Source organism: Globicephala melas, chromosome 8, assembly GCF_963455315.2.
Source record: "Globicephala melas chromosome 8, mGloMel1.2, whole genome shotgun sequence".
In the NCBI taxonomy this organism is placed as follows: domain Eukaryota; kingdom Metazoa; phylum Chordata; class Mammalia; order Artiodactyla; family Delphinidae; genus Globicephala; species Globicephala melas.
Window position 1 is genome coordinate 5778040 of NC_083321.1, and position 25643 is coordinate 5803682.

General features: G+C 52.6%; 1 protein-coding gene across 6 annotated transcripts in view; it reads left to right on the top strand.

The window, feature by feature from the left end:
- PC (pyruvate carboxylase) overlaps nucleotides 1-25643 on the top strand; it is a 106840-nt gene that overhangs the window by 62038 nt on the left and 19159 nt on the right. For 4 of the 6 annotated variants that reach the window (XM_030833414.2, XM_060302876.1, XM_060302873.2 and 1 more), the window contains 6 exons: nucleotides 22087-22222; nucleotides 22338-22522; nucleotides 22910-23075; nucleotides 23169-23314; nucleotides 23437-23554; nucleotides 23843-23994. In XM_030833414.2, the coding sequence (XP_030689274.1) occupies nucleotides 22087-22222; nucleotides 22338-22522; nucleotides 22910-23075; nucleotides 23169-23314; nucleotides 23437-23554; nucleotides 23843-23994 (903 nt within the window). Of the gene's footprint in view, nucleotides 1-16778; nucleotides 17451-18403; nucleotides 18525-22086; nucleotides 22223-22337; nucleotides 22523-22909; nucleotides 23076-23168; nucleotides 23315-23436; nucleotides 23555-23842; nucleotides 23995-25643 lie in introns of those variants that run through there. The other 2 variants (XM_060302874.1, XM_030833411.2) reach the window with 2 other exon arrangements.

Genomic DNA, 25643 nt, shown 5'->3' on the forward strand with positions numbered 1-25643 from the left:
GATCTAACTGCTTCTCAAAAGCTTTCACCCAGCTTCCATTGTACGTATCAGCCCATTCATCCCATCCCGGGGGACCTGGAGCCACAGTTCCCTAGCTTCTTGGTGGTGGAAACTGGTGGATGAGCAGCCTTCCCCACTGCCAGGTAGGGCCACGAGGACAGTTAACCCAAGCTGCTTCCACAGTTATGTTGCTGTGGTCTCCCTTCCTGGTCTCTCTGTCCTTGGGGATTCATAGCTTAAAAAACAAAAACCTCTTACTAAAGTTTTGGTGGGATTTCGGGAGGGAGAAAAATTAGACACATAACCCAGACATGAGTGGGCTTTGCACAGGGAAAAGGGCATCCAGGTGGGGAGCATCTTGGTGGAAGGAGTGCTCTGAGGAAGACGGGAACGTGCTTGGATTATTTGGGAACAAGGAGGAGGCAGTTTGGCTGGAGTTACAGGACCCAGGAGGCTGAGGAGTGATGGGAAATGAGGCTCGACAGGCAGGTTGGACTAATGATGTGAGGCGAGATTCTTACCTGTAGGCAGTAAGGGTCGTGGAGGGTTTTAAAAAGAGAGTGAAAGAATGCCTGCACCGGGGATGCTGTCCTCAGTATATAGCCTGGATCAGTAGCTAAAGCCAACCAATGGTAATGGTTGGTCATGGTTAGGAGGCCTTTACAGCAGTTCAGGTAGGAAGAAGGGGGTGATCTAGGGTGGGTTAGTGGAAATGAAAGCAAGGAGAACGTGAGCGATTTCAGAGGAAGAACTGATGGGCCTTCTTGACTAGATGGTGGGAGAGGGAGAGGGAAGGACAAAGATGACCCCCAAACTGAAGCCCTAGTTCCCTGGGGATGGAAGACAAGAGGTGTTTGGTTGGGTTTGGGGGAGTGTGTGTCATCTGGGATGGGGGAGGGAGGGGGTAAGTTCTGTTACAGAATAGACATTTGACATGTATGTGCAACAGCTGTTATTTTAAATCCTCACATTTCAACCTGCAAATGCCTCTGTTGGTTAAGAAAGAGTGAAGGGGGTGGGGTGGGGAGAGAGAAAAGGTGTCAAGGGTATATGAGTAAGGAAATCAGTCCCTTAAAAAGCAAAGACTAATTTTCACGTTGTTAAATGAGATTATCAAAGGAATCTTTATTTTGGTATCCTCACAGGTTCATTAGTGTTGCAGGATGGCTTCTGAACTGCCTTGAGCATAGAGAGTTTCTGATTCATTTCTTCCTTAGCTCATCCTCATGTTTTGACCGAATTAAATGCTCTGTACAAGAGGCTTCTACAAAAGACACAGAGGCCTCTTTTTTTAAAATTAAATTTTATTTTTTATTGGAGTATAATTGTTTTACAATGTTGTGTTAGTTTCAGGTGTACAGCAAAGTGATTCATTTATACATATACATATATCCATTCTTTTCCCATATAGGTTATTACAGAAAGTTGAGTAGAGTTCCCTATATTATACAGTAGGTCCTTGTTGATTATCTAATATATATATAGTAATGTGTATATGTTAATTCCAAACTCCTAATTTATCCCTCCACACCCCCCACCTTTCCCCTTTGGTAACTATGAGTTTGTTTTCTAAGTCTGTGAGTCTGTTCCTCTTTTGTAAATAAGATCATTTGTGTCATATTTTCAGATTCCACATATAAGTTATATCATATGATATTTGTCTTTGTCTGACTTACTTCACTTAGTATGATAATCTCTATCAGAGATTATAATAATAATGCCATGTGGCTGCAAATGGCACTATTTCATTCTTTTTTATGGCTGAGTAATATTCCATTGTATATATGTACCACAGCTTCTTTATCTATTCCTCTGTCAATGGACATTTAGGTTGCTTCCATGTCTTGGCTATTGTGAATAGTGCTGTTATGAACATTGGATGCATATATCTTTTCAAATTATGTTTTTCTCCAGATATATGCCCAGGAATGGGATTGCTGGATCATATGGTAGTTCTATTTTTAGTTTTTAAAGGAACCTCCATACTGTTCTCCAGAGTGGTTGTACCAATGTACATTCCCACCAGCAATGCAAGAGGGTTCCCTTTTCTCCACACCCTCTCCAGCATTTGTTTGTAGACTTTGATGATGGCCATTTTGACTGGTGTGAGGTGATACCTCATTATGGTTTTGATTTGCATTTCTCTAATAATTAGCAATGTTGAGCATATTTTCATGTGCTTTTTGGCCATCTGTATGTCTTCTTTGGAGGAATGTCTATTTAGATCTTCTGCCCATTTTTTGATTGGGTTGTTTATTTTTTGATATTGAGCTGCATGAACTGTTTGTATATTTTGGAGATTAATCCCTTGTTGGTTGCTTCATTTGCAAATATTTTCTCCCATTCTGTGGGTTGTCTTTTCGTTTTGTTTATGGTTTCCTTTGCTATGCAAAATCTTTTAAGTTCAATTAGGCCCCATTTGTTTATTTTTGTTTTTATTTCTATTTCTCTAGGAGGTGGATCCAAAAAGATACTGCTGTGATTTATGTCAGAGTGTTCTGCCTTTGTTTTCCTCTAAGAGTTTTATAGTGTCCAGTCTTACATTTATGTCTCTAATCCATTTTGATTTATTTTTGTGTATGGTGTTAGAGAATGTTCCAATTCATTCTTTTACATGTAGCTGTCCAGTTTTCCCAGCACCACTTATTGAAGAGGCTGTCTTTTCTCCATTGTATATTCTTGCCTCCTTTGTCATAGATTAATTGACCATAGGTGCATGGATTTATTTCTGGGCTTTCTATTCTGTTCCATTGATCTGTATTTCTGTTTTTGTGCCAGCACCATACTGTTTTGATTGCTGTAGCTTTGTAGTATAGTCAAGTCAGGGAGCCTGATTCCTCCAGCTCTGTTTTTCTTTCTCAGGTTTGCTTTGGCTATTTGGGGTCTTTTGTGTTTCCTTACAAATTTAAAAATTGTTTGTTCTAATTCTGTGAGAAATGCCATTCATGATTTGATAGGGATTGCACTGAATCTGTAGATTGCCTTGGGTAGTATAATCATTTTGACAATATTGATTCTACCAATCTAAGAACATGGTATATCTTTCCATCTGTTTGTGTCATCTTCAATTTCTTTCATCAGCATCTTATACTTTTCGGAGTACAGGTCTTTTGCTTCCTTAGGTAGGTTTATTTTATTTTTATTATTTTATTTATTTATTTTTTTGCGGTACGCGGGCCTGTCACTGTTGTGGCCTCTCCCATTGTGGAGCACAGGCTCCGGACGCGTAGGCTCAGTGGCCATGGCTCACGGGCCTAGCTGCTCCGCGGCATGTGGGATCTTCCCGGACCGGGGCATGAACCCGTGTCCCCTGCATCAGCAGGCGGACTCTCAACCACTGTGCCACCAGGGAAGCCCTATTTTATTCTTTTTGATGTGATGATAAATGGGATTGTTTCCTTAATTTCTCTTTCTGATCTTTCATTGTTAGTGTGTAGAAATGCAAGAGATTTCTGTGTATTAATTTTGTATCCTCTAACTTTACCAAATTCATTGATGAGCTCCAGTAGTCTTCTGGTAGCATCTTTAGGATTCTCTATGTATAGTATCATGTCATCTGCAAACAGTGACAGTTTTACTTCTTCTTTTCCAATTTGGATTCCTTTTATTCCTTTTTCTCCTCTGATTGCTGTGGCTAGGACTTCCAAACTATGTGGAAAAGAAGTGGCAAGAGTGGACATCCTTGTCTTGTTCCTGATCTTAGAGCAGGTGCTTTCAGCTTTTCACCATTGAGTATGATGTTTGCTGTGGGTTTGTCATATATGGTCTTCATTATGTTGAGATAAGTTCCCTCTATGCCCACTTTCTGGAGAGTGTTTATCATAAATAGATGTTGAATTTTGTCAAAAGCTTTTTCTGCATCTATTGAGGTGATCATATGGGTTTTTAAAAAATATTTTAAAAATTTATTTATTCATTTATTTTTTGGCTGCATTGGGTCCTCATTGCTGCGTGCGGGCTTTCTTTAGTTGTGGAGAGCAGGGGCTACTCTTTGTTGCGGTGCACGGGCTTCTCATTGCGGTGGCTTCTCTTTTTGTGGAGCATGGGCTCTAGGCACATGGGCTCAGTAGCTGTGGCTCACGGGCTCTAGAGCACAGGCTCAGTAATTGTGGCGCACAAGCTTATTTGCTCTGCAGCATGTGGGATCTTCCCGGACCAGGGCTCGAACCCTTGTCCCCTGCATTGGCAGGCGGATTCTTAAGCACTGTGCCACCAGGGAAGCCCCAGCATGTGGTCTTTATTCTTCAATTTGTTGATGTGGTGTATCACACTGATTGATTTGCGGATATTGAAAAATCCTTGCATCCCTGGGGTAAATCCCACTTGATCATGGTGTATGATCTTTTTAGTGTATTGCTGAATTCGGTTTGCTAGTATTTTGTTGAGGATTTTTGGGTCTGTGTTCATCAGTGATGAACATGGCATGTACTTTTCTTTTTTGTGTGGTATCTTTGTCTGGTTTTGGTATCAGGGTGATGGTGGCCTCATAGAATGAGTTTGGGAGTGTTCCTTCCTCTGCAGTTTTTTGGAATAGTTTCAGAAGGATAGGTTTTAACTCTTCTCTAAATGTTGGATAGAATTCACCTGTGAAGCCATCTGGTCCTGGACTTTTGTTTGTTGGAAGTTTTTAAATCACAGTTTCAATTTCAGTACTTGTGATTGGTCTGTTCATATTTTCTCTTTCTTCCTGGTTCAGTCTTGGAAGATTGTACCTTTCTAAGAATTTGACCATTTCTTCTAGGTTGTCCATTTTATTGGCATATAGTTGCTTGTAGTATTCTATTATGATCCTTTGTATTTCTGTGGTGTCAGTTGTAACTTCTTCATTTCTAATTTTATTGATTTAGGCCCTCTCCCTTTTTTTCTTCCTGAGTCTGGCTAAAGGTTTATCCATTTTGCTTATCTTTTCAAAGAACCAGCTTTTAGTTTCATTGATCTTTTCTACTGATTTCTTCATCTCTATTTCATTTATTTCTGCTCTGATCTTTATGATTTCTTTCCTTCTACTAACTTTGGGTTTTGTTTGTTCCTCTTTCTCTAGTTGCTTTAGGTGTAAGTTTAGGTTGTTTATTTGAGATTTTTCTTGTTTCCTGAGGTAAGATTGTATTGCTATAAACCTCCCACAGAGGCCTTTTTATTTGGGGTCTGTAGCCAAACGGGCAAGTGGAGAGGGGGTACCACTCACCCAGCCCACCCTTACTGCCTGTCTCCAGGTCACTTTGGGATGCTTAGCCCGTCTAGGTGTTCTTTTCATCTGTGGCTCCCGGGGAGGTGAGGAAAGGGCCCTGGTTGTAGCATTTGCAGATTTCTGTGGTGTACAGATGCCCACTGTGATCAGTTTCAGGCTGTTACTCAATGTCACTGAGCACTGAGTTGGAAAGGGGCAGAGTCAGGGAGCCGGTGGGAGCGATCATTCTGTGCCTGGTGCGGGTGGCTCATGATAGATCCTCCCCCAAAGGATGTGTGTGGGCGGGAGGACTCCATTTCTTAGGTCATCTGACTTGCTCTGACTAAGGAGGCTATGAGGGTCAAGTTGTGCTTCAAAGCATCATCTCCACAAACAAGCCCCAGCCCAGCTGGGCTGGCCTGTGGTTCTCTCCTCATGGCCCTGGCCCTGCCCACCTCTGCCCGTCAGAAGCAGGCCCAAGTCCCCTGTTCAGCCTCTGCATTGCTGACACTGAAAGCTGACGTTTATAATAAAGGCCCGTTATGTGCCAGACACTCTTCTGAGCACGTTACATGCATTAACTCGTTTGATCTTTGTAACAAGCCTATGCACATTACTGTTATTATCCCTGATTTTACAGATGAAGAAATTCAGGCCTGGAGATTAAACAGCTTGCCCAGAGCTAGTGGGCTTGGTGGAGCCCTGACTGGAACCCAGGCCGTTCGACCCCTGGGGTCTTACCACTGTGTTTTCCCTGCCCTGTTAGGTCAACATCTGGGAATTCTCTTTACGTGTTTTTTTTTTTTTCTCCTTAAGATCCAGTCAGGGCCTCGGCACTGTTGGTGCATTGGGGCTGCCAGATAAAATACTGGTTAAATTCAAATGGCTAGTTTATTAAAATGGCTAGTTGAATTCAAATTTCAGGTAAACCAATAATTTAGTAGTGTTAAGTATGCTCCAAATATTACACAGGATATACTTGTACATTTTTTAAAATGCAGTCTAGCTGAAATTCAGATTCTAACTGGACACTTGGCATTTTAATTGGCTGAATCTGGCAGCCCTTGGCTCAGCGACTTTATCTCGGTTGAGAAAAGAGTCAGGCGCCCAGGAGGAGATTGAAGTAATCAGTCTTGCTACTCACATTTCTCTGGCCAGATTGTGCTGAGGGCTACCAGTCTCTGATTCATGGTACTTTTTTTGTTTGTTTAATTTATTTTTTGGCTGTACCGCGCAGCATGCAGGATCCTAGTTCCCTGACCAGGGATCAAACCCACGCCCCCAGCAGTGGAAGCACCGAGTCTTAACCACTGCGCCACCAGGGAAGTCCGTCATGGTACATTTTAAAGTAAAACATACTTAATATCTAAATTCCAAACATGTCTAACTTTTGCTCTTCTCCTCTAAAGAAAGAATATTAACACAACCTTGGTAGGAACATGCCAAGATACAGGTAGATCACAGCAGAAACTTAAGAAATCTCATACAATCAGTCTAATATTTAGCTATTCCAGAAGACTCATTTGACCTAAACCAACTCATTCAGAAAACTGTCTAAAATTTTTTTAACCCCCCTCACAGGGAAACGCCATTGCCTTTTCTAATCTGTATCTTTTGCTGATCTGACCGGCCAGATATTTTTCATAAAGCTTAGTCTCATCCTGCTTCTTGGAGTGGCTGTGGCTAACCAGGAGTTTGGGTGTGAACAGGAAGCACGGCCGTCTACAGGTCTGCCTTCCCTGGGCTGCTGCTTCTCTGGCTGTGCCTCTCTGAACGTGATGTCTTGCCCTGTCAGCCCAGAGAGCCGGAGCACAAAAGCCACTGGTCATCTTAGCCCTTGGCAGGGTCAGTGCATTGGGTGATGCCTGGGTCCCAGCCGGTGCTGGGGTATTTGACACTGGCACTAGAGCTTTGCTCTCAGAGGAGGGAGGCGCTCTTCATCCAGTACACGGCCAGTCTTTCACCTGAGCTGAGCCGCTTTACAGGGATGCTCCATCTCTGTAACTCCTAGCAGCCTACCCTCCTGTTTCCAAACAGCATTCGGCTCTGTTTTCTGATCTCCTCCTGTGGAAGGTTTAGCTCGCTTTTACCCCCCAGCCCAGACATACCCACTTTCCCTGCTCTCCTCCTTCCCGCATGGTTACGTAACCATTTAAAAGTACATTTTCAGTTTTTACATTATTAAAATCAAGTAAATATCCACAGTTGAGAACACCAAGTGTATACGTGGTAACGTTTTCCTGTATAACTTCTCAGTTTCCTGGAGTTGCTCTTTACCTCATTCCTTCATCCCCAGACGAACTGTAAAAACTGCCATCTCCTCCCCATTTTTTCAGAGACATCAGGTCATCCAGCCTTTTTGTTTGTTTATTTAGACCCCCGATTGCCCCCTTGGAGCCCCATCTCTGGAAGCTTCCCAGCCCGTGCTGTTGTCTGGAGAAGCAGTTCTCACCATCCCCTGAGAACTCCCCGGGCTTCCTTCTGTGCTGGCTTCCAGGCTTCTCGGTCTTGGTTTATCTACTCCCTTGTTTCGTTGGTGCTCATCTCCCAAGAGTTTCCTGGGAAAATGCACGCGAGGGTGGTAAACTTTCCTAGGCCAAGCAGGTCTGAAAATACCTTTATTTTGCCCTCACACTTGATTGGTGGTCTAACCGGGTAGAAAATTATGGGTTGGAGAGCGTTTCCCTCAGAAGTGGCTCAGCGTTACTGTGGCCTCCTTCTTCTCTTCAGGAGTGTAGTTGGCTGAGTGACGGCCCCCAAAGATGTCTAGGTCCTCATCCCTGGCACCTGTAAGTGTCACATTATCAGGGAAAAGGGTCTTTGCAGATATGACAAAGTGAAGGATCTTGACATGGGGAGGTGACCCTGGATTATCCGGCGGCCCTAAATGCCATCGCAGGTGTCCTCAGAAGGGAGATGCAGGAGGTTAGACACACACTGCGGTTCTAGAAGGCCAAGTGATGACAGAGGCAGAGACTGGAGTGATGTGGCCATAAGAAGAGGCATTCTGGCAGCAGCGGAAGCTGGAGGAGGCAAGGAAAGACACTCCCCTGCAGCCTCCGGAGTGGATATGACCCTGCCTGCACCTCGATTTGGGCCCAGTGAAACCGATGCTGAACTCTGGCCTCCAGAACTAAAAGAGAATACATTTTGGTCGTTTTAAGCCACCCACTCTGTGATACAGGAAGTTAACAGGATCCCCCTGATCTTACTTCCAGGCAGGACTTTGGGCATCGTGCTGGGGCTCAAAGGGTCCTCACAGCCACAAGTGCACGAGGTGCAGGAGGTGATGCTGGCTGACTCTGCCCTGCTCCCCCCCGGGGGGCTGGGGGTGGGCTCCCCGGACTCAGCCTCTTTATTTTCTTACCTTTTCTCCTATTTGCCATATGTCAGTCTTTTTGTTATGCTTTCTGGGTGATGTCCTCCACTGTCTTCTAATTCTTCTATTTATTATGTTTAAAAATGTCTGCAATGCTATTTTTAATTCCCTAGAGCTCTTTCTCATTGCCTTTTTAAAATAGCTGCCACCTCGCAGTGCTATAGCTTCTCTTACTTCTCTGAGATTAATTATAGTGGTTTTTTTCTAAGTATCTGCTCTCTCTATTACTTTCTCCTCAGAGTCCCATGTTTTTATTCCCAGTTTGTTTTGGTGAATTTTTTTGGCTCTGTCCTCAAACATCTGGTGATTTTGGCTGTCCCTTCATACTGAAGCCGATGGGAAAGCCTGGGCACGGTGGGGCTTATGGACCAGTTGTCCTCACCTTGAGAGGAGGCTGCAGGCCACCCCTTTCTTTGGGTGCCGACTACATGTCTGTAGCCACGGGACGTCCGTCCTGGGCGGGTGGTTTCCTAGAGAGGAGCCCTCAGGGTGCTCCCTAGCCATCAGCCTGGGAACCACTTCGTGGTAGCCGAGGGCTTTGCCATCTCCCCTGCTGTCTGCAGCGCCGTCTGGTGCCCTGTCTGCCGCCTCTCCCCTGGCTGGGCCTCGTGGCCACAGTGGAGCCTTTCCAGGAACCCAACCTCTCGTCTTCTGAAAGGCGCCAGTGCCTGGCGGTCAGGAGCGGGGCCCTGGATGCCCATAACCGGTCCACCTGGCTTTGACACTTCCTAGCAGCGTGCTCTTGGGCACATGACTCCATCTGTCCTGCCTACGCCTCAGTTTCCATGGCTCTAGACCTGGGAACGCAGGTGAACCGTCGCAGGGGTCGCTGCGAGGATTCAGCCAGTGACTGCACTGGACTCAGCAGGGCTGAGGCTGTTTGCTGTTCCTGTGGTTCTGCTGGGGTGTGGTGCAGAGATGGGTCTGGGGCTCTTCCTCCCTTAGACTGTAACCGGCCTTCAGTTTGCAGCCCCACTGTCCAGCCGACCCACTAAGTTCTGAACTTCCCGGGAGCCTGCAACTCGCATTTGCTCACTCTGTGGATTCCTCTGCGTGCTCTCCACCCCCCACCCCCCGTCATTGCCACTTGTCCACATGCTGTGCCTCGTTCAGTTTTAGGGGCCTCTCTCATCTGCTGCCCTTGGCTTTCCCATTTGTCCTTGGGGATTTGTGCTCTTTTTAAAAGGATCCTTTTACCGATGTTTTAGTGGGATTTCAGAAGGGTAGAAATGAACCCCTGTGTTCGATCCATACATTTCACCAGACCTAGTTCTTACCATAAAATGGGAAGCAAATATGTCAACATAGTGACATCAGTTTATTCTGAGTTTCTGGGTCTTATATATATTGCTAGCTGTATGGTCTGTATTTTTCAAATGTTTCATAAAGAAAAGAAAAAGAAAGAAAGAAAGGGAGGAAGGAATGAAGGGAGGGAGGGAGGGAGGGAACCTCGATCCTAGTACCCTCTAGGATCGTCTAGGATCCCCAAGTGCTCATCCTGCATTTCTCCTCTTCTTACTTGAACGTTAAGTTAAAATGTCCTTGTCCGGACATTGGGGAGTTTACAGCGGAGACCTCCTCACCTCCCACTAACTCACTTTTACCTCTACCCCCTCTGAGCCACCGCTGCGGCCACCAGTGAGCCCTCTGCTGTCAAACCCCATGTCTGTTTTTTTCACTCCTTATCAGAGCTCTGCTGCCTTAGACATTGACATTCCTCAGAGCCCTGGCCCTCACCATGCGCCCACGGCCCTGGCTGGTCCCTGGGTGTCCCTCGGCTCATCCTGGCCCGTGGGTGTTTCTGGCCGCCCCATCCATCCTTCCTGCCCTCATGTCCCCAGCAGGACGTGGCTCCCAGACCTGCCTCTCCTGCTCAGAGTTCTCCTTCAACGTCAGACTCACGTCCAGCAGCCTGTTTGGACTCCCCAGCTGGATAGCTTGCAGTTAATTCAAGCTCATCAGGGTCAAAATTGAACTTGCCGGCCGCTACCTACATCCGCTTCTGTGTTCCTTAACTTGGCATTGCCACTGTTCACCCCTTCCCTTAAAACAGGAGCCAAGAGCCACCCTTACCTGTGGCCTCCTTACCCCTCGTCGAACAGGTTCTGGAGGAGTACCTCCGGCATGTTTCTTGCCTACATTAGAACATCTTCCTTGTTTTTCTTCCACCTCTAGTCTTTCCTCCTCAAATTCGTCTTCCTCAGAACGGTCAGAGTGGTCCCTCTAAATTGCAAATCCCTCCTCCCCTGCCTGGTTTCCTGGGTCACATCCCCTGACATTGAGGGTAAGTCTGCGCCCCTTGCTGCGCATGCAGGCTCGCGACCTGGAGTCTAGGTGTCTGTGCTTGGTCTCCTGGGCATCCTCACTCCCTGCCTCTGGCCTCAGTGGACATTTGCCAGGCTGTTTGGTCCTTCGTCTTTGCTCCCCCTGTCCCCACGCCTGAACCACCTCCCTCCTTCCTCCTTGTCCTTTGATTCGTCCCTGGTGTGTTTCTTCAGGAGGTCTTCCTGCTGGCTCTGCCCTCTCTCCGTGCAGCCATGTGTTGGCATCGGCACAGTTCACAGGCTCGTTTTTGCTGCCACCCACTCGGCCTTTCCTGGCCCAGAGAGGGTGCTGATCACAGTCCTAAATAGCTCCGTGCTCTGAAGGCCCCCGCTTGGCCTGCTTCAGGATGAGCGGGTGAGAGAGGGGGGGGTTATTTTTTATTTTTAAAAACAATTTTTGGCCGCGCCGTGTGGCTTGCGGGATCTTAGTTCCCTGACCAGGGATTGAAGCCGTGCTCCCTGCAGTGGAAGTGTGGAGTCCTAACCACTGGACCACCAGGGAATTCTCGAGGGAGCGTTTTTAATACCCTGTACTCCCCAGCCCCTGGTTTTAGGGTCTCTGTAGGTTCTGGTCATTTATAGGGAACGTGGGTCTGTTAGTTTCCTAGGGCTGCCATAGCAAAGAACCCAAAACGGGATGGCTTACGACAGAGATTTATCGTCTCACAGCCTGGAGATCAGAAGTCCAAAGTCAAAGTGTCGGCAGGGCCACGGTCCCTCTGACAGTTCTGGGGGGGATCCTTCCTTATCTCTTCCAGCTTCCGGTGTTTCCAGCAATCCTTGGCGTTCTCTCCAGGCACATGGCTGTCTTCTCCCTGTGTGTCTCCACATGGTCTTCCATCTGCGTGTGTCTGTCTCTATGTTCAAATTTCATCTTTTTATAAGGACACCAAACATATTGGATTTGGGCCCACCCTAGTGACCTCATTTTCACTGATTACCTCTGTAAAGACCTAATTTTGGGGAATTCCCTGGTGGCCTAGTGGTTAGGACTCTGCACTTCCACTGCAGGGGGCACGGGTTCGATCCCTGATCAGGGAACTAAGATTCTGAATACTGTGCAGAGCGGCCCAAAAAGAAAAAAAAGGAAAAAAAAGGACCTTATTTCCAACTAAAGTCACATTCTGAGGTCTTAGGGGTTGGCACGCCCACGTATCTCTTTGGGGAACAAAATTCAGCCCATACACTGGTGTCCACTTTCCTACCACCTTGAAACTGGGGTGACCTGAGTGAGTGAGTGGGGACGAGGTCCTATGTGACTCGCCAGCTGGGGTGGGTGTGCCATGAAGGTGTCAGGGAGCTTTCTGGACCACCTGCATGTCTGCTGTGTTTTGGTGTCCGTCTCCCTGCAAAGCATCGTCCAGCCATGGTTAGAATTGAGTCTTTAGTGCCTGTCACCCTCTCAGCCCTGAAATGCTGTCCTGGTTTCCACCCTCGGGCTGGGAGGTATATTTTGCTGACCTTGCCCCTTTGACCTTCCTTGTCAACGCTTTGGGCTCTTATCTGTGTGTAAGGGACACTCATGTGTCCCTTTAGCTTGTGTGTGCTGCTCCCAGGAGGGCCATGCCTTATTCATTGTCTAGCCGCTCCACAGTATTTCTGGGCTCACAGTACTCTGCAAGCTCATGTGGCCTGGAGCAGTCATTCATTCATTCACTCATTCATTCCCCAGACATTTAATGTCGGTGTCGGGCACTGGGCAGAGTGCTAGGGAGACACTGGGGGACAAAACAGACTGAGAATCCTGTCGCCAAGTCCTCACAGTGTCTGGTGAGACGGGTCAGCAAATCGTTATAACATTAAATGCTCCTTTTTTTTTTAATTTCATTTTTTTAGAATAAATTTCTTTATTTATTTTCGGCTGCGTTTGGTCGTTGTTGCAGCGTGCAGGCTCAGTAGTTGCGGCACACGGGCTCAGTAGTTGTGGCGCACGGGCTTAGTTGCTCTGCGGCATGTGGGATCTTCCCGGACCAGGGCTCGAACCCGTGTCCCCTCCATTGGCGGGCGGATTCTTAAGCACTGCGCCACCAGGGGAGCGCTAAGGGCTCCTTGAGGACACAGACGCAGACACGACCTCACCGAGAACCCCCACAAGCAGGAGGACAGGGGTTGTGGCAGGGACAGTGACAGAGCTGCAGTGAAGACAGATGGCCGCCCGAGGAAGGGTGTCTGAGCAGCCTGGGGTGGTGGAGGAGTCCAGGAGGACCTTCCTGAGTGGGATCTAAAGGATGTGGAGAAATTCGCGCGAGTGGCTTTCCGGCTGTGAGCCTGGCCCAACGTTCAGGTCCCCAGGCAGGCATGCACAGGATGGCAGTAGCACTCCTTTTGCACCAGGGGGCAGTGTTTGCCTTGAAAGTCTCCTTGCCCTCAAATGAGGCTGGGACAGGGCAGCTGCTGTGCCCACCGGGCCCCCTCCTCACCCTGTGCTTCCTGCCACTCCCTTGCAGGCCTTGATCAGTCCTCATGCGCCTCTCTCTCTGAGCCTCCCCCATTTCCCAGTCCACAAATCCCCTCGGCCAACGCGGGGCCCGTTGTCCCAGGTGCCGCTGTTACCCCCTCTCCCCTCTGCCTGCCGCCTAAATCGAGGGTTGCCAGGGGCGACGCAGAGCCCCGCCGCTCAGGGTGGGAGGTGGGCTGTGCTGCCCCAGGCCCCGCGCTGTTTGCGCTCGGAGTCTCTTCCTGCCTTTGATGTTCTGGCGCCCCTTTCTTCTTCATCTGTCACCTTCGTTGTTTCTCCTGTCCTCCCTTCAGCTCCCCCTGCTCAGAAATCTCGGCCTTGGTCTGTCCTCTCTTGGGCGCTTTGATATCAGCCGCTGCAGCCCTGAAAGTCAGGTGGAGTCTTTCCCTTTCATCTGTCCCCGTTGGCCTCCAGCCCCGGGCCACCATCCGACACGTTTAGGACAGCGCGGAGCTGCCTGGAAGGAAGGCTCCCCGAGAGCAGCCCCATCCATCAGAGGCTCGCTTCTGCCACAGTGTGGAGTCCTCCACCAAGAACTCTTTCTTTCTGGTTCTGACCTGCTTTTGCTTGCAGCCAGCCGCTGAGGCCGGCTGGGGGCAGGGGATAAAGCCTGGTAGGGGTGCTAGTGCTGGGGTTGGGTAGTAGGAAGTAATTGTGTAGGAGCCTCACTAGTTAACTTGGAGATTCCTGGGGCCTGTTTCTGACCCGCTCTCCCTCCTTCTCACCCCACCTGGCTGCTCCAACACACGTCTGAGATGGACGTGCTCAGGTACTTGGGGACTGGGGGCGGGCAGTTCAGTCTGTGGGCTTCCAAAACTAACACATCAGCCAGCCACCCCCAAAGCAGGGCCACAGCTTTACTTTCCTCTGTGCCTCCTGCCCACAGTTGCCCTCTGAGTCTGCAGGAGCTGCTGTGTGAAGAACAGGGATATTTAGGATGGAAGCAATACAGATCCTCGAAGGAACATTCCAGGGCCCGATGCTTGGCTACAACAGCTATTCAGGTGGCCGCCTACCCTGATCCCAGCAAGGCTGCTCTGGCTGAGAGCACATCCGCCCTTGAGCCCAGTGGCTTTATTGTCTGGACCAAAATTTGGATGGTGATGGCTTGACGGCGGAATTTTGTGCTGCTCTTGGTTGCAAGAGGCAGCCTGGGAGGTGTAGTTTAGGTCTGAAGTAATGGGACCTCTAGTGACATTTTGATGATTATTGGATGAATTGAAACTGCCCTAGCGCATCAGGGACACGTGATTGCTGGCTCTGTTAGCCTGCTCCCTGGTGAGAAGTGCAGAGCCCCTCTGGTGGCCCTGCCGAAGTTCAGGCAGTAACGCATTTTTATCAGGAGTGGGGTTTTGGCTTTTGGTTTCCAAGTGCTGTCACACTGTGCTTCTGATGAAAACCATAACTTATTCCTTTAGTTAGGTGAGGACACCCTAATGGGTCAGCGCTCTTGCTCTAGAAGGAGACATACAAAGTGGGCTCAGAAGTGCCCCTGCTGGCTGACCTTGAGTATGACTTAATCCCACTGTGCCTGGTTCCTTCTGTCAAAGGGAGTGATAAGCAGCTGTGAGGCTGACCTGCGTTAGTACGTGCGGAGCCCAATGCCTGGGAAAGAGTAGAGACTCTGCTAGGTGTGCTGTTCCCCGCTGTGTCCCCACCTGCTGGCACCAGCCTGGCACGGAGGTGGAGCTTGGCGAGTGTTGGACGTTGTAGAAGCCGCAGGGGCAGGTCAGGTCACCGGGCCTGGCAGACGATGTCACTACCTCCCCTGCCTCGTGCCCCAGGTTGTTGTCAGCACCCTCTTGACTGAATCGTCACCACTCCCTTCTGGAAGGAAAGAACACTGAGCTTATCCATTCAGTGTTGGGGGGAGGTTTGAAGCTGGAAGAGAAGTCGAGACTGCCTGTGGAGTCACGCTGAGAGGCAGCGGGGGAGAAACAGGTGTTCCCAACACTCCCCGCCTCCCTGTGCCTCATTCTTGCTGGCGTTGTTTACACGTCCCAAGTGAGAGTCAAAGCCGTCTTCCTCCCCGTCTCTAATGCACAACCCGGGGCCAAGGAAAGGGATCTGTCAGCTGGCATTTGCAAAAATAGCAAACGGGCCTCTCTGGGCCTGTCGGCTCACTGGAGAGGAAACCGGATAAGGGATCTTTGGGCGGTGGCGGTTGCTTTTCTCTTGCTCATCACTCCCCCATCTCTGAGGTCAGAAAAGGAGATTTTTGCTCACGTGTGCCACTGGCACTGAGCAAGGCAAAGTGGCGTCCCCGAGGCAGGTGACCAGAGGCTGGCTGTGCCCTGGCTCCTCCAAGGGGCCTCTCCCCCCGGGGGAACCCAGCCAGTGGGGGAGTCCCATCCGTCCGCAGAGCAGCCGCCCTCTCTGAAGGCTTGTGGCTCCCCTGGGCAAGGTCAGCTGATGCAACAGAACACGAGGGCTTCCCAGGGCGTCGGGTTTGGTTAACGAAGCCCTCGGCGTTTTTAAGGAAGATTTTCAGCCAAACTGCCAACGACCTTGAGAAATTCTGGGTTCCCATCCCGCAACCGAAAGCTCAAAAGCAAGGCACAGTGTGGCACCGATGGTGGGAGCCTGGGCCTTGCCCACACCGCCCTCCTGTGACCGGTGCCGTCACCTGTGCTCTGCTCTGCAGTGAGGGGACGAGAATGCTACCTGCAACGGTGCTTGAGGGAAGGCCAGTGCTCTGCGAAAGTGGCGCTGTGAAGAGGGGCTGGCACTCAGGTCACTGCAAGGTGCCAGAGTTTGGTCTCAGGGCGGGGGTCCCATTGAATGCCAGAGGCAGCCCCTCTGGGAGGGCTGCAGAAGGGAGCTTGGTCTCCTGAGGCCTGGCCACGCTCAGACCTCAGGCGCTGAGCTTCTGCTGCCGGGCCTCACCGGGTGCCTGGCTGCCTGCCTCCGCCACCCCGAGCGGGAATCCGCCCACTCAGTGCCTCCTTCGGCCCACCCCGGACCCTCAGACTCGACACAGCCAGAGTGAGTGCATCACACACTCGACCCACGAAGGGCCTGCTTCCTGGAAGGGAGGCCTCTGTGAGGTGGCTCACCTCTGTCCTGCAGGTTTTCTCCCAGCTGAAGTTGATTCTGGAAAGGCCTTAGGAGGCACCAGGCAGCCGAACCCCCTGGGTTTCAGGTCTGGGAGGGGAGTGGGACTTGACAAGGGAAAAGGCTGGGTGCTGGGTTAACCAAGTTCTGAGGTGTCCTGGGAACGCAGCAGGATTTTTATTCACCTTTGTGTCCTCAAGACCCAAGCGTGGCTTTGCAGGGTCAGGGGGTGGGGGTCGCTTGTGACTAAGCTGGGAACTGAGCTACAGGGCTGTGTCTAGGCTCTGAGGGGCAGTGTGACCTGTGCCCTCGGGCATCCACGAGGGCACCGTCTGACCAGCCTCCCCAGACCCCACTCTGCCTGTTGGCTGACGTTTCTGTGCCTTTCACCTGCAGGGGCAGCAGGAAGTCCGCTGTCCTGCTCCCGGCTGGTGTCCTGCCTCAGGACACCCCCTTCGGGCTTCCCTGGTGGCGCAGTGGTTAAGAATCCGCCTGCCAATGCAGGGGACACGGGTTCAAGCCCTGGTCCGGGAAGATCCCGCATGCCACGGAGCAACTAAGCGCATGTGCCACAACTACTGAGCCTGCACTCCAGAGCCCGTGAGCCACAACTACTGAGCCTGTGTGCCACAACTACTGAAGCCTGCACGCCTAGATCCCGTGCTCCGCAACAGGAGAAACCACCGCAGTGAGAAGCCCACGCATCGCAACGAAGAGTAGCCCTTGCTCGCCGCAACTAGAGAAAGCCCGCGCGCAGCAAGGAAGACCCAACACAGCCTAATTAATTAATTAATTTTTTAAAAAAGAACACCTCCTTCATGCTCTTTCCCTATCCCTGGGGATCAGGGAGCAGGCTTTGGGCTGTGAAGCTCCTGCTGCCTGCGTGACCCAGCCTCCATGCCTCCCCTGCTCCGGGGCGCCCCTTCCGCCAGTTTCAGCCTTGGCAGCCGTCCCTGCCTCCAGCAGACTGGGGCGGGAGAACTTTGTTCCCTGGGCCACTGACTCAGGCCGAGCAGATGGCGTGGCCTCCCTGGGAAGAAGCAGCCCTGGGTGCCTGGCTGGTGTGGGGTGAGTGCCCCAGGGCTCCCTTGTCGCGTGCAGGTCTTCCCACCCGAGAATGCGGTCCGCTCTCTGTGGGCGCACGTTCCGGCCCTTGTCCAGCGAGAGCCACTGGGCGGGTGGCCGCATCACTGGTTTGGGCGGGAATGAGAGCCGTGCGGGTGTGGGCACCAGAGCCGGGGGTTCCTACTCGTGCCCCGCACTCATCAGGGAGGAAAGGCCAGTGGGAAGATGGCGATGGCGGCCACGTTCATCGCCCAGGCCTGGCACTCAGGGCCCCCGCTCAGTGATCCCCAGGACGACCTGCCGAGGTTGGGGTGGTGTTGGCCACTTCCACAGAGGAGGGAATGAGGCCTCAGGTGCCCAGACCCAGGCCTGCTGACTCCAGGTTCACACTGGGCTGCCAGCCGGTGCGGGTGGCTGCCCTCTGCCCACTTTTTCCACTGCTCTGACTTCAGCGAAGGACCGTGACCTTTCCCCTTCTATAAACATCTGCCTGCTCACTCCCGCACCCCAGGGTCCGCTCAGGTCTCAAGTCCAGGCCGATGTTTGCTTCCGTCTGCACAGGACAGGGGGCTCCAGGGCATTCAGAGACCCCCCACCTCCACCACCCAGTGCCCAGACCCTGGTTTCTTGGTTTGTAAAGTGGGACGCCAGGGAAGCCCTTGCCGTCTAGAGCACGTGTGAGGGTCAAATGCAGAAATGTGTGTGGGTCTCTATTCAGACTCCCTTGTTTGCCGACTGAGCTAGGGAGGCACTTGGCACCCAGCCCGGGGGCATAACCTCCAGGGATCTCTTTCTTTATCTGGAAAAGGGATTGGGGCATGTGTGGTTGGGGACAGGGCAGAAATGTCTGTTTATCCACAGGACAATGTGTAGTGCCTAAGGCGTCCTCAGGAGTAAACCCACCCAAGTGGGAGAAAAGAGCGTGCCTCCCTGGGAATAGTTGAGACGTCCCTGGAGGATGGAGAATCTCCGTGCCAGTGGTACCAGCTGTAAGGCTGCTCACCTGTAGATAAGTGAGGAAGATCCCGCCTGCAGCCCTGAGCAGAGCAGGCATCTGGTGCCCAGGACGAGGGCGAGGTTTGCATCCCACACCTGCTCCCGGGGTGTGCGCCATGGACCGCCAGGGCCTGCTTGCTTCTGGCTGCTCCGCTGGGCAAGCGCTTCCCTCCTAGTGGGTGGGTGTCTGAATCCGGAAGCCGGTGCAGAGGATTAGGTGCTGCCAGTAGACCTGCGAGGGGGAGATAACAGGATAGCATCTGAAGTTCACTGGCTTTCAGAAAGGTGTGGGAGTCAAATGTTTCCACTCTGAGGCCCAGCTGGTACTTGGCACCCACTGTGAGCGGGTCCCGGGGGCTCCCTTGGGTCGTTCCTCCATCGGCGCCAGCTGGAGCATGGCTTCTTTCTTTCAGACCCACAGACAGGCTGCGGAAGCAGTGCGGGGAATTCTCTCACACCCCTTACCCCAGTTTCCCAAACATTGACCACGTTTGCTTCATTATTTCCATGTTTTTCCCTGAACCATTTGAGTGTAAGTTGCAGGTATGATGCCCTTAAACTCCTAAACACTTAAGTGTTTTTTCCCTAAGAATGAGGATATTCTCTAAAGTTACCGCAGTACAACAATTAACATTGACACAGTACTCGTTTCTAACGTACAGACCTCATTTAAATTTTGTCAGTTGTCCCCCTAATGTCCTTTACTGCAGCTGAAATCCAAGATCCAATCCAGGAGCACGTGTGCATTTCATTGTTCTGGCTCTTTAGTCTCCTTTAACCTGGAAGTTCTTTAGTCTTTGTTCCTCATGACCTTTGACACGTGTGAAGAGTACAGGCCAGTGGTTTGGTGGAACGTCCCTCAGTCTGGGTTTGCCTTGTGTTGGCTCCCGATTAGACTCAGGCTGGGCATCTGTGGCAGGAACACCCGCAGGTCCTTCTTAGCCGCCCGTCAGGAGGCATGTGATGGCCGTTTCCTGCTGGTGATGTTAACCTGCATGACGCGTACGGGGGTGTCTGCCAGGTTCGTCCACTTTGTATTAATAAGTAAGGACTGTGTGCTCCATTTTAGAAGATGAGCCAGAGCCCAGCGAGGCTGCTGCCCCACCCTTGACATTCGCACTGCTGGTGGGACCCCGGGCGCCCACTGCCCGCCCTCGCCTCTGCCATTGTTGGCTCTCAACTCCCGAGAGCTTCTGCCCCAGCCCCACGGTGCTTCCTGGCTTTCCTCCTCATCCAGACTCAACGTTGGTGCACCCGCCACTCCTCTCTTTTTTTTTTTTTTTTTTTGCGGTACGCGGGCCTCTCACTGTTGTGGCCTCTCCCGTTGCGGAGCGCAGGCTCCGAACGCGCAGGCTCAGCGGCCATGGCTCATGGGCCCAGCCGCTCCGTGGCGTGTGGGATCTTCCCGGACCGGGGCACGAACCCGTGTCCCCAGCATCGGCAGGCGGACTCCCAACCACTGCGCCACCAGGGAAGCCCTCCTCTCTTGACTGTTCTGTCCCCAGCAGATCTACCCCAGGCCCAGGGCTTCCAACCCCACCCTTTTGCTGAAGCACCCAGGCTTCCTGCCTGGCTCTAACCTCTTTGGCAGCCTGTCCCCACCCCCAGTCTGGTCTCTCCTGAGGTGGGGGAGGCATTTCCCCTCGCCCATCCTGGGCTTCTTCCTTCCCCTCATCTTCCACAGTGGGTCTCAGCGAATCTAGCCTGTTGTATCCCAGATACCTCCCCACCCCCTCTGTCCCCCCCAGTCAGAGGTGCTGTCTCTGTCTCAGCCCCTGCACAGCCCCACATGTGCACCCTCTTTCCATCCTCGCTGCTCCCAACCCAGGCATCTTTTCCAAACACGCAGCAGGTCGTGCCCTCCACCACCGTGTTGGGTGAGAGGCGGACGTACCCAGAGGCCTCGGCAGCCTGGCCCGTCTCACCTTCAGCCGTGGGGTCCCTGCCCCCAGCTGTCAGACCGGATCTTTCTTGGACACACCCAGCTCCTTCTTCCCTCGGGTCCTTGGCCGTGGCTGTTACTGTGCTTGGGGTGCGTTCCCTGCAGATCAGATCTGTGTGTGGCTGCGGCTTCCTGCATTTAGGTCCCCACGTCCGTGCCCTCCTCGGAGAGGCCCACTTAATATCCAGCCCCCTGCCCGGTAATTCACAAAATGTTACCTGTTTTCTTGCCCTTGGGGCACTAGTCATGATCTGAAAGGACCTTGTTTCTGTCTGTTTTTTTCCTTTTCTCTTCTCCTTCCCTGGGTCTACCTCCTGTGAGCGCCGCGGCCTTCCTGCCTTGTTCTCGACGCCCTCGCCTGGCGCTGTGCCTGGCGAGGTCGATGCTCGGCGGGCCGCCCTCTCTCCCCTGGTCTGAGGGCTTCCCTCTTCTCTCTTTCTTCTCTTTATTTCCTTATTTCTTTTCTTCTCTTGTCTTTCTATTTGGTCTTTATTTCCCCTTATCCGTCTTGTTGGCCATAATATGATGCTGAGGTTTTTATGTATAAAAATATATATATATTTATGCTTCTTACTTAAAACAAAATGGTTGAGTCAAGCATTTAACCTTTACTGAGAAATAGTTCACGTGGTTAGCTGGATGAAGGCACCGGAGCAAGGGTAAAGGACCGAATGCCAGTTTGGGCTCTGCTGTAACAGCTGTGTGACTTTGAACACACTTTTTAAAGCTCGCCTGGGCCTTGGTTTTCTTCATTTGTAAAATGAGGCGGGTGGTTGACCTCTGAAGATGTTCTACATTCTGGGATGTAAATTGCCCTCAATTTACTTTTATTGTGATAAAATAGGTATTGATATAACAGAATGTGCCATCGTAACTCTTTTTAAGCGTATGGCTCGTTCACCGGCGTCACGTACCTTCACGTCGTTGTGCAACCATCACTACCGGCCATTTCCAGCACTTTTTCGTCTTGCAAAACTGAGACTCTGTCCCCTTTAAACAATCCCCAACCCCACCCCCATCCCCGGGCCCCCCCACTCCCACTGTCTTGTCTCTGTGAATTTGACTCCTCTAGGGACCTCATCTAAGCAGAATCATGCTGTATTTGTCTTTTTGTGACTGGCCCATTTCACTGGCCCTCAGCTGGGTTTCATGACTAATTTACTTAGTAGCCCTTGTAGCAAGAAAGTTTTCTGCAGTTTGAAGAAATCTGCATTTTAACCAAGTAGAGGCTGTGCTTCCCTAGAGCACACTGATGCGGGTTCGCTCCTGGAGAGATCCACTGTCACCCTCCCTGCCCAGCCAGACGGAACCCTGAGGGAGGGACGCAGGGGTCAGTGTGGGGCACGAAGGTTCTAAAGTCTGGGGTTGCCTGGACAGCTGTGCCCAGCAGAGGGGACACTGACATTACACACTGTGGTCATGCAGGGCTGCTGGCTCGTCTCTGAAATTGCTTTAAAAGCTTGAAGTGCGGTGCTTTAGAAATTATAGTGAGTATTAGAGTATGAGGGTAAACTTGGGGTGCCATCTGGGTGTGAATTTGCTCCCTTCCCTATAGTTACTCAGCCCCGCAGGGAGGAATCGAGGCAACAGTGGTGCTGGCTTTCACGCGGGGCTGCTGGGAGGCTGGCGCGGGACCCCCGCTCTTCCTGGGGACCCTCCGAGCTGAGGTTTCTCTAACCTGGCCATGACTTCCCTCCCTAGATGCTGAAGTTTCAAACTATCCGTGGGGGCCTGAGGCTCCTAGGTATCCGCCGAACCTCCACTGCCCCCGCTGCCTCGCCCAGTGTCCGGCGCCTGGAGTACAAGCCCATCAAGAAGGTCATGGTGGCCAACAGAGGTGAGCACAGCGGGAGCCAGTGTCCAGCCCCTGCCCCAGCTCCCTGCCCCTTTTTCTGCGTCTCTTAGGATCCGGGGATCTAAATTCCCATCCTGTTGCCCACCCCCGGCCCCAGGTGAGATCGCCATCCGCGTGTTCCGGGCCTGCACGGAGCTGGGCATCCGCACCGTGGCTGTCTACTCAGAGCAGGACACTGGCCAGATGCACCGACAGAAAGCTGACGAAGCCTACCTCATCGGCCGCGGCCTCGCCCCGGTGCAGGCCTATCTGCACATCCCAGACATCATCAAGGTGGCCAAGGTGAGCGGGGCTGGGCTGGGCTGGGGGCCTCCTGAGGGCCAGGCCTGGGTCCTGTGTCTGCCCGCCGCAAAACTTGACCCTGCTGGCAGTGAGTCCCTGTGAAGGGACGAATGAGTGAGTGAGTGAAGGAATGAGTGAGTGAAGGAATGAGTGAATGAGTGAGTGAGTGAAGGAATGAGTGAGTGAATGAATGAGTGAGTGAGGGAATGAGTGAGTGAGTGAATGAGTGAGTGAGTGAGTGAATGAGTGAGTGAGCAAATGAGTGAGTGAGTGAATGAATGGAGCAAGTGCGGGGGAGCAGGCGCGAGGGCTGCAGGGTTTGGGCGGGCCTGTGTGAAGGGCTTTGAGGTGAGCTCCACTCTTCTGATGCCACCAACCCCCCGCCAGGAAAACAACGTGGATGCCGTGCACCCTGGCTATGGGTTTCTGTCAGAGCGAGCAGACTTTGCCCAGGCCTGCCAGGATGCCGGGGTTCGGTTCATTGGGCCGAGCCCTGAGGTGGTCCGCAAGATGGGAGATAAGGTGGAAGCCCGGGCCATTGCCATCGCTGCAGGTGAGCATGGGGGCCACACAGCTCCTGAGGGGGGCCGTCTGGGGCGGGGGCGCTGCTGGCGGGCTTCGGCCTGACCTGCCTGTCTCCCAACAGGTGTCCCCGTGGTCCCCGGCACAGATGCCCCCATCACTTCCCTGCACGAGGCTCACCATTTCTCCAACACCTACGGCTTCCCCATTATCTTCAAGGCCGCCTATGGGGGCGGGGGGCGCGGCATGAGGGTTGTGCAGAGCTACGAGGTGAGCAGACGCCGCGGGCTGGGAGACCACCTGCAGAGGGACTGGGGTGCTGGGGGCGGGCGGGGCCGCGCACGGCAGAGCTTGGGACCCACTGTCTCCTTGGCCCTCGCCTGCCCTCCCAGGAGCTGGAGGAGAACTACACCCGGGCCTACTCGGAGGCTCTGGCCGCCTTCGGGAACGGGGCGCTCTTCGTGGAGAAGTTCATTGAGAAGCCGCGCCACATCGAGGTGCAGATCCTGGGTGAGTGGGGCGCGTTCCCGGGGCCACAGCGCGAGGCGGCTGCCAAGGGCCCGCCCCTTCTGCTTGGGGAAAGCTGCAGGGGCTCTCCCTCAGGAAGGCCCTCCCCAGGAAGGTGGGCTGTGGGGCCATGCTGGTCGGGCCCAAGGCCTCCGTTGTGCCCGTTTCTGTCCTGGCTGAGCCACCGCTGGGAGCCGTGCCGAGCGGCCACAGTGCTTGCGCGGGGATCGCCAGCAGCTCAGGGGTGTCTGGGTCCCAGGAGGAGCTGAGTGCAGTCTACCTCCACCCCAGGGGACCAGTACGGGAACATCCTGCACCTGTACGAGCGAGACTGCTCCATCCAGCGGCGGCACCAGAAGGTGGTCGAGATCGCCCCTGCTGCCCACCTGGACCCCCAGCTTCGGAGCCGGCTCACCAGTGACTCTGTCAAACTTGCAAAGCAGGTGAAGGGCAGGGGCTCTCGGGGACAGAGTTTGAAAGCCAAGGGCACGGGCTCCTCCCCATGTGGAGACAAGGAGCCCATTCCTGCAGGCTTGCTTTGAGCTCCTGCTGGCATAAGCCTCACGGCCGGCGGTCACTGGGGTCCAGATGTGGCCAGCTGCTGCAGAGCAGGGAGGCCCAGGGTGACCAGCTCCGGGACGGGGGCAGGAGGATTGAGGGCTGATGCGGGGCCCTCGGGATCCTTGCTTTGCAGCCGCAGAGGCGTTGGGCCCAGAGGCCAAGCCTGGAGACCAGAAAGGCTGAGAGGAGGAGGGAAAGAGCCACCGGCCCCTCCTTAGTGCCCTCTGCACAGATTGAGTTTCTGCGCAGCACCAGCGAACCCCTGGAACAAAGGGGATGAGAGTCAGTGGGATCTGTTAAGATTAAGGAACAGTATTCAGGCATCTCTTCCTTCCTCACTTACTGTTTTTGTTTTTTGGCTGCGCTGGGTCTTCGTTGCTGCGTGTGGGCTTTCTCTAGTTGCGGCGAGCGGGGGCTACTCTTTGTTGCGGTGCCTGGGGTTCTCATTGCGGTGGCTTCTCTTGTTGCGGAGCACAGGCTCTAGGCGTGCAGGCTTCAGTAGTTGTGGCTCGCGGACTCTAGAGCGCAGGCTCAGTAGTTGTGGCGCACGGGCTTAGTTGCTCCGTGGCATGTGGGATCTTCCCGGACCAGGGCTCGAACCCGTGTCCCCTGCATTGGTAGGCGGATTCTTAACCATTGGGCCACCAGGGAAGCCCCTTGCTTACTCTTAACTGTCCCCTACATCACATCTATTGCAACCCATTTGCTCCCCAGGTCCTCCTCCGCCTGTCTCTGCTCTGCAGGGATATGGAGTGACTCCCCCAGGCCGGCCCAGGAAAGTGCCTGCCACACGTGACCAGGCTGCAGCAGGGGCCCTGCTCTCTGTTCCGCTGGGGCCCTCCTGACCCCACCCCCACTCAGAGGCCAGACATCCTACCCCCGCCTCTGCCTCCCCATCCCAGAGGCCCGAGTGGACATCTCTTCAGATCTGCTCTCCCTGGCTGCCAGGCGGGCCCCTGGGCCCGCTCTCCTTCCAGACCCTAGCTCCCTCAGGCTCTCAGGCAGCCCGCGCCCACGGACCATGGACGCTTCTGTAACCTTCCCCAAATGGAAAGCCAGCCACAGCTAACATGCAGCATTGATTAGGGTCTGATTATAGTTGAGATTTTGGTTCCTTTATAAGAGGACTGTTCTTGCCTTGAGTTTGGTCTTATTTATTGGCTTATGCTGTGTCTCCTTCCAGAACAGATTTGAGGGAGCTGAGTGAAGTCTAGTTTGTGGTTTTGGTAGGACCAGAAGTGAAGCTAGAATTAGGCTTGTATTTTGAGTTAGAGCCTTATCTGTTGGTTCCTCTCAAATGGCATCTCTTTGGGTAGTGGCCAGAAGTGATGATGGAGTAAAGTAGAGGGGAACTTTCTGAAGACCCTCTAAGAATAAGAAGGGTCCAGGAGAGGCCAGGGTGTGCACAGGTGGGCCTGTGCCCAAAAGCTGAGGAGCTGCTGGGTAGAGGGCACCGTCTGGGCCAGACAGGAGCTTCTGCTCATGTCTCACCCGGACAAGCTGTGTGCAGCCCTCAGAGGTTCCTGCGGAG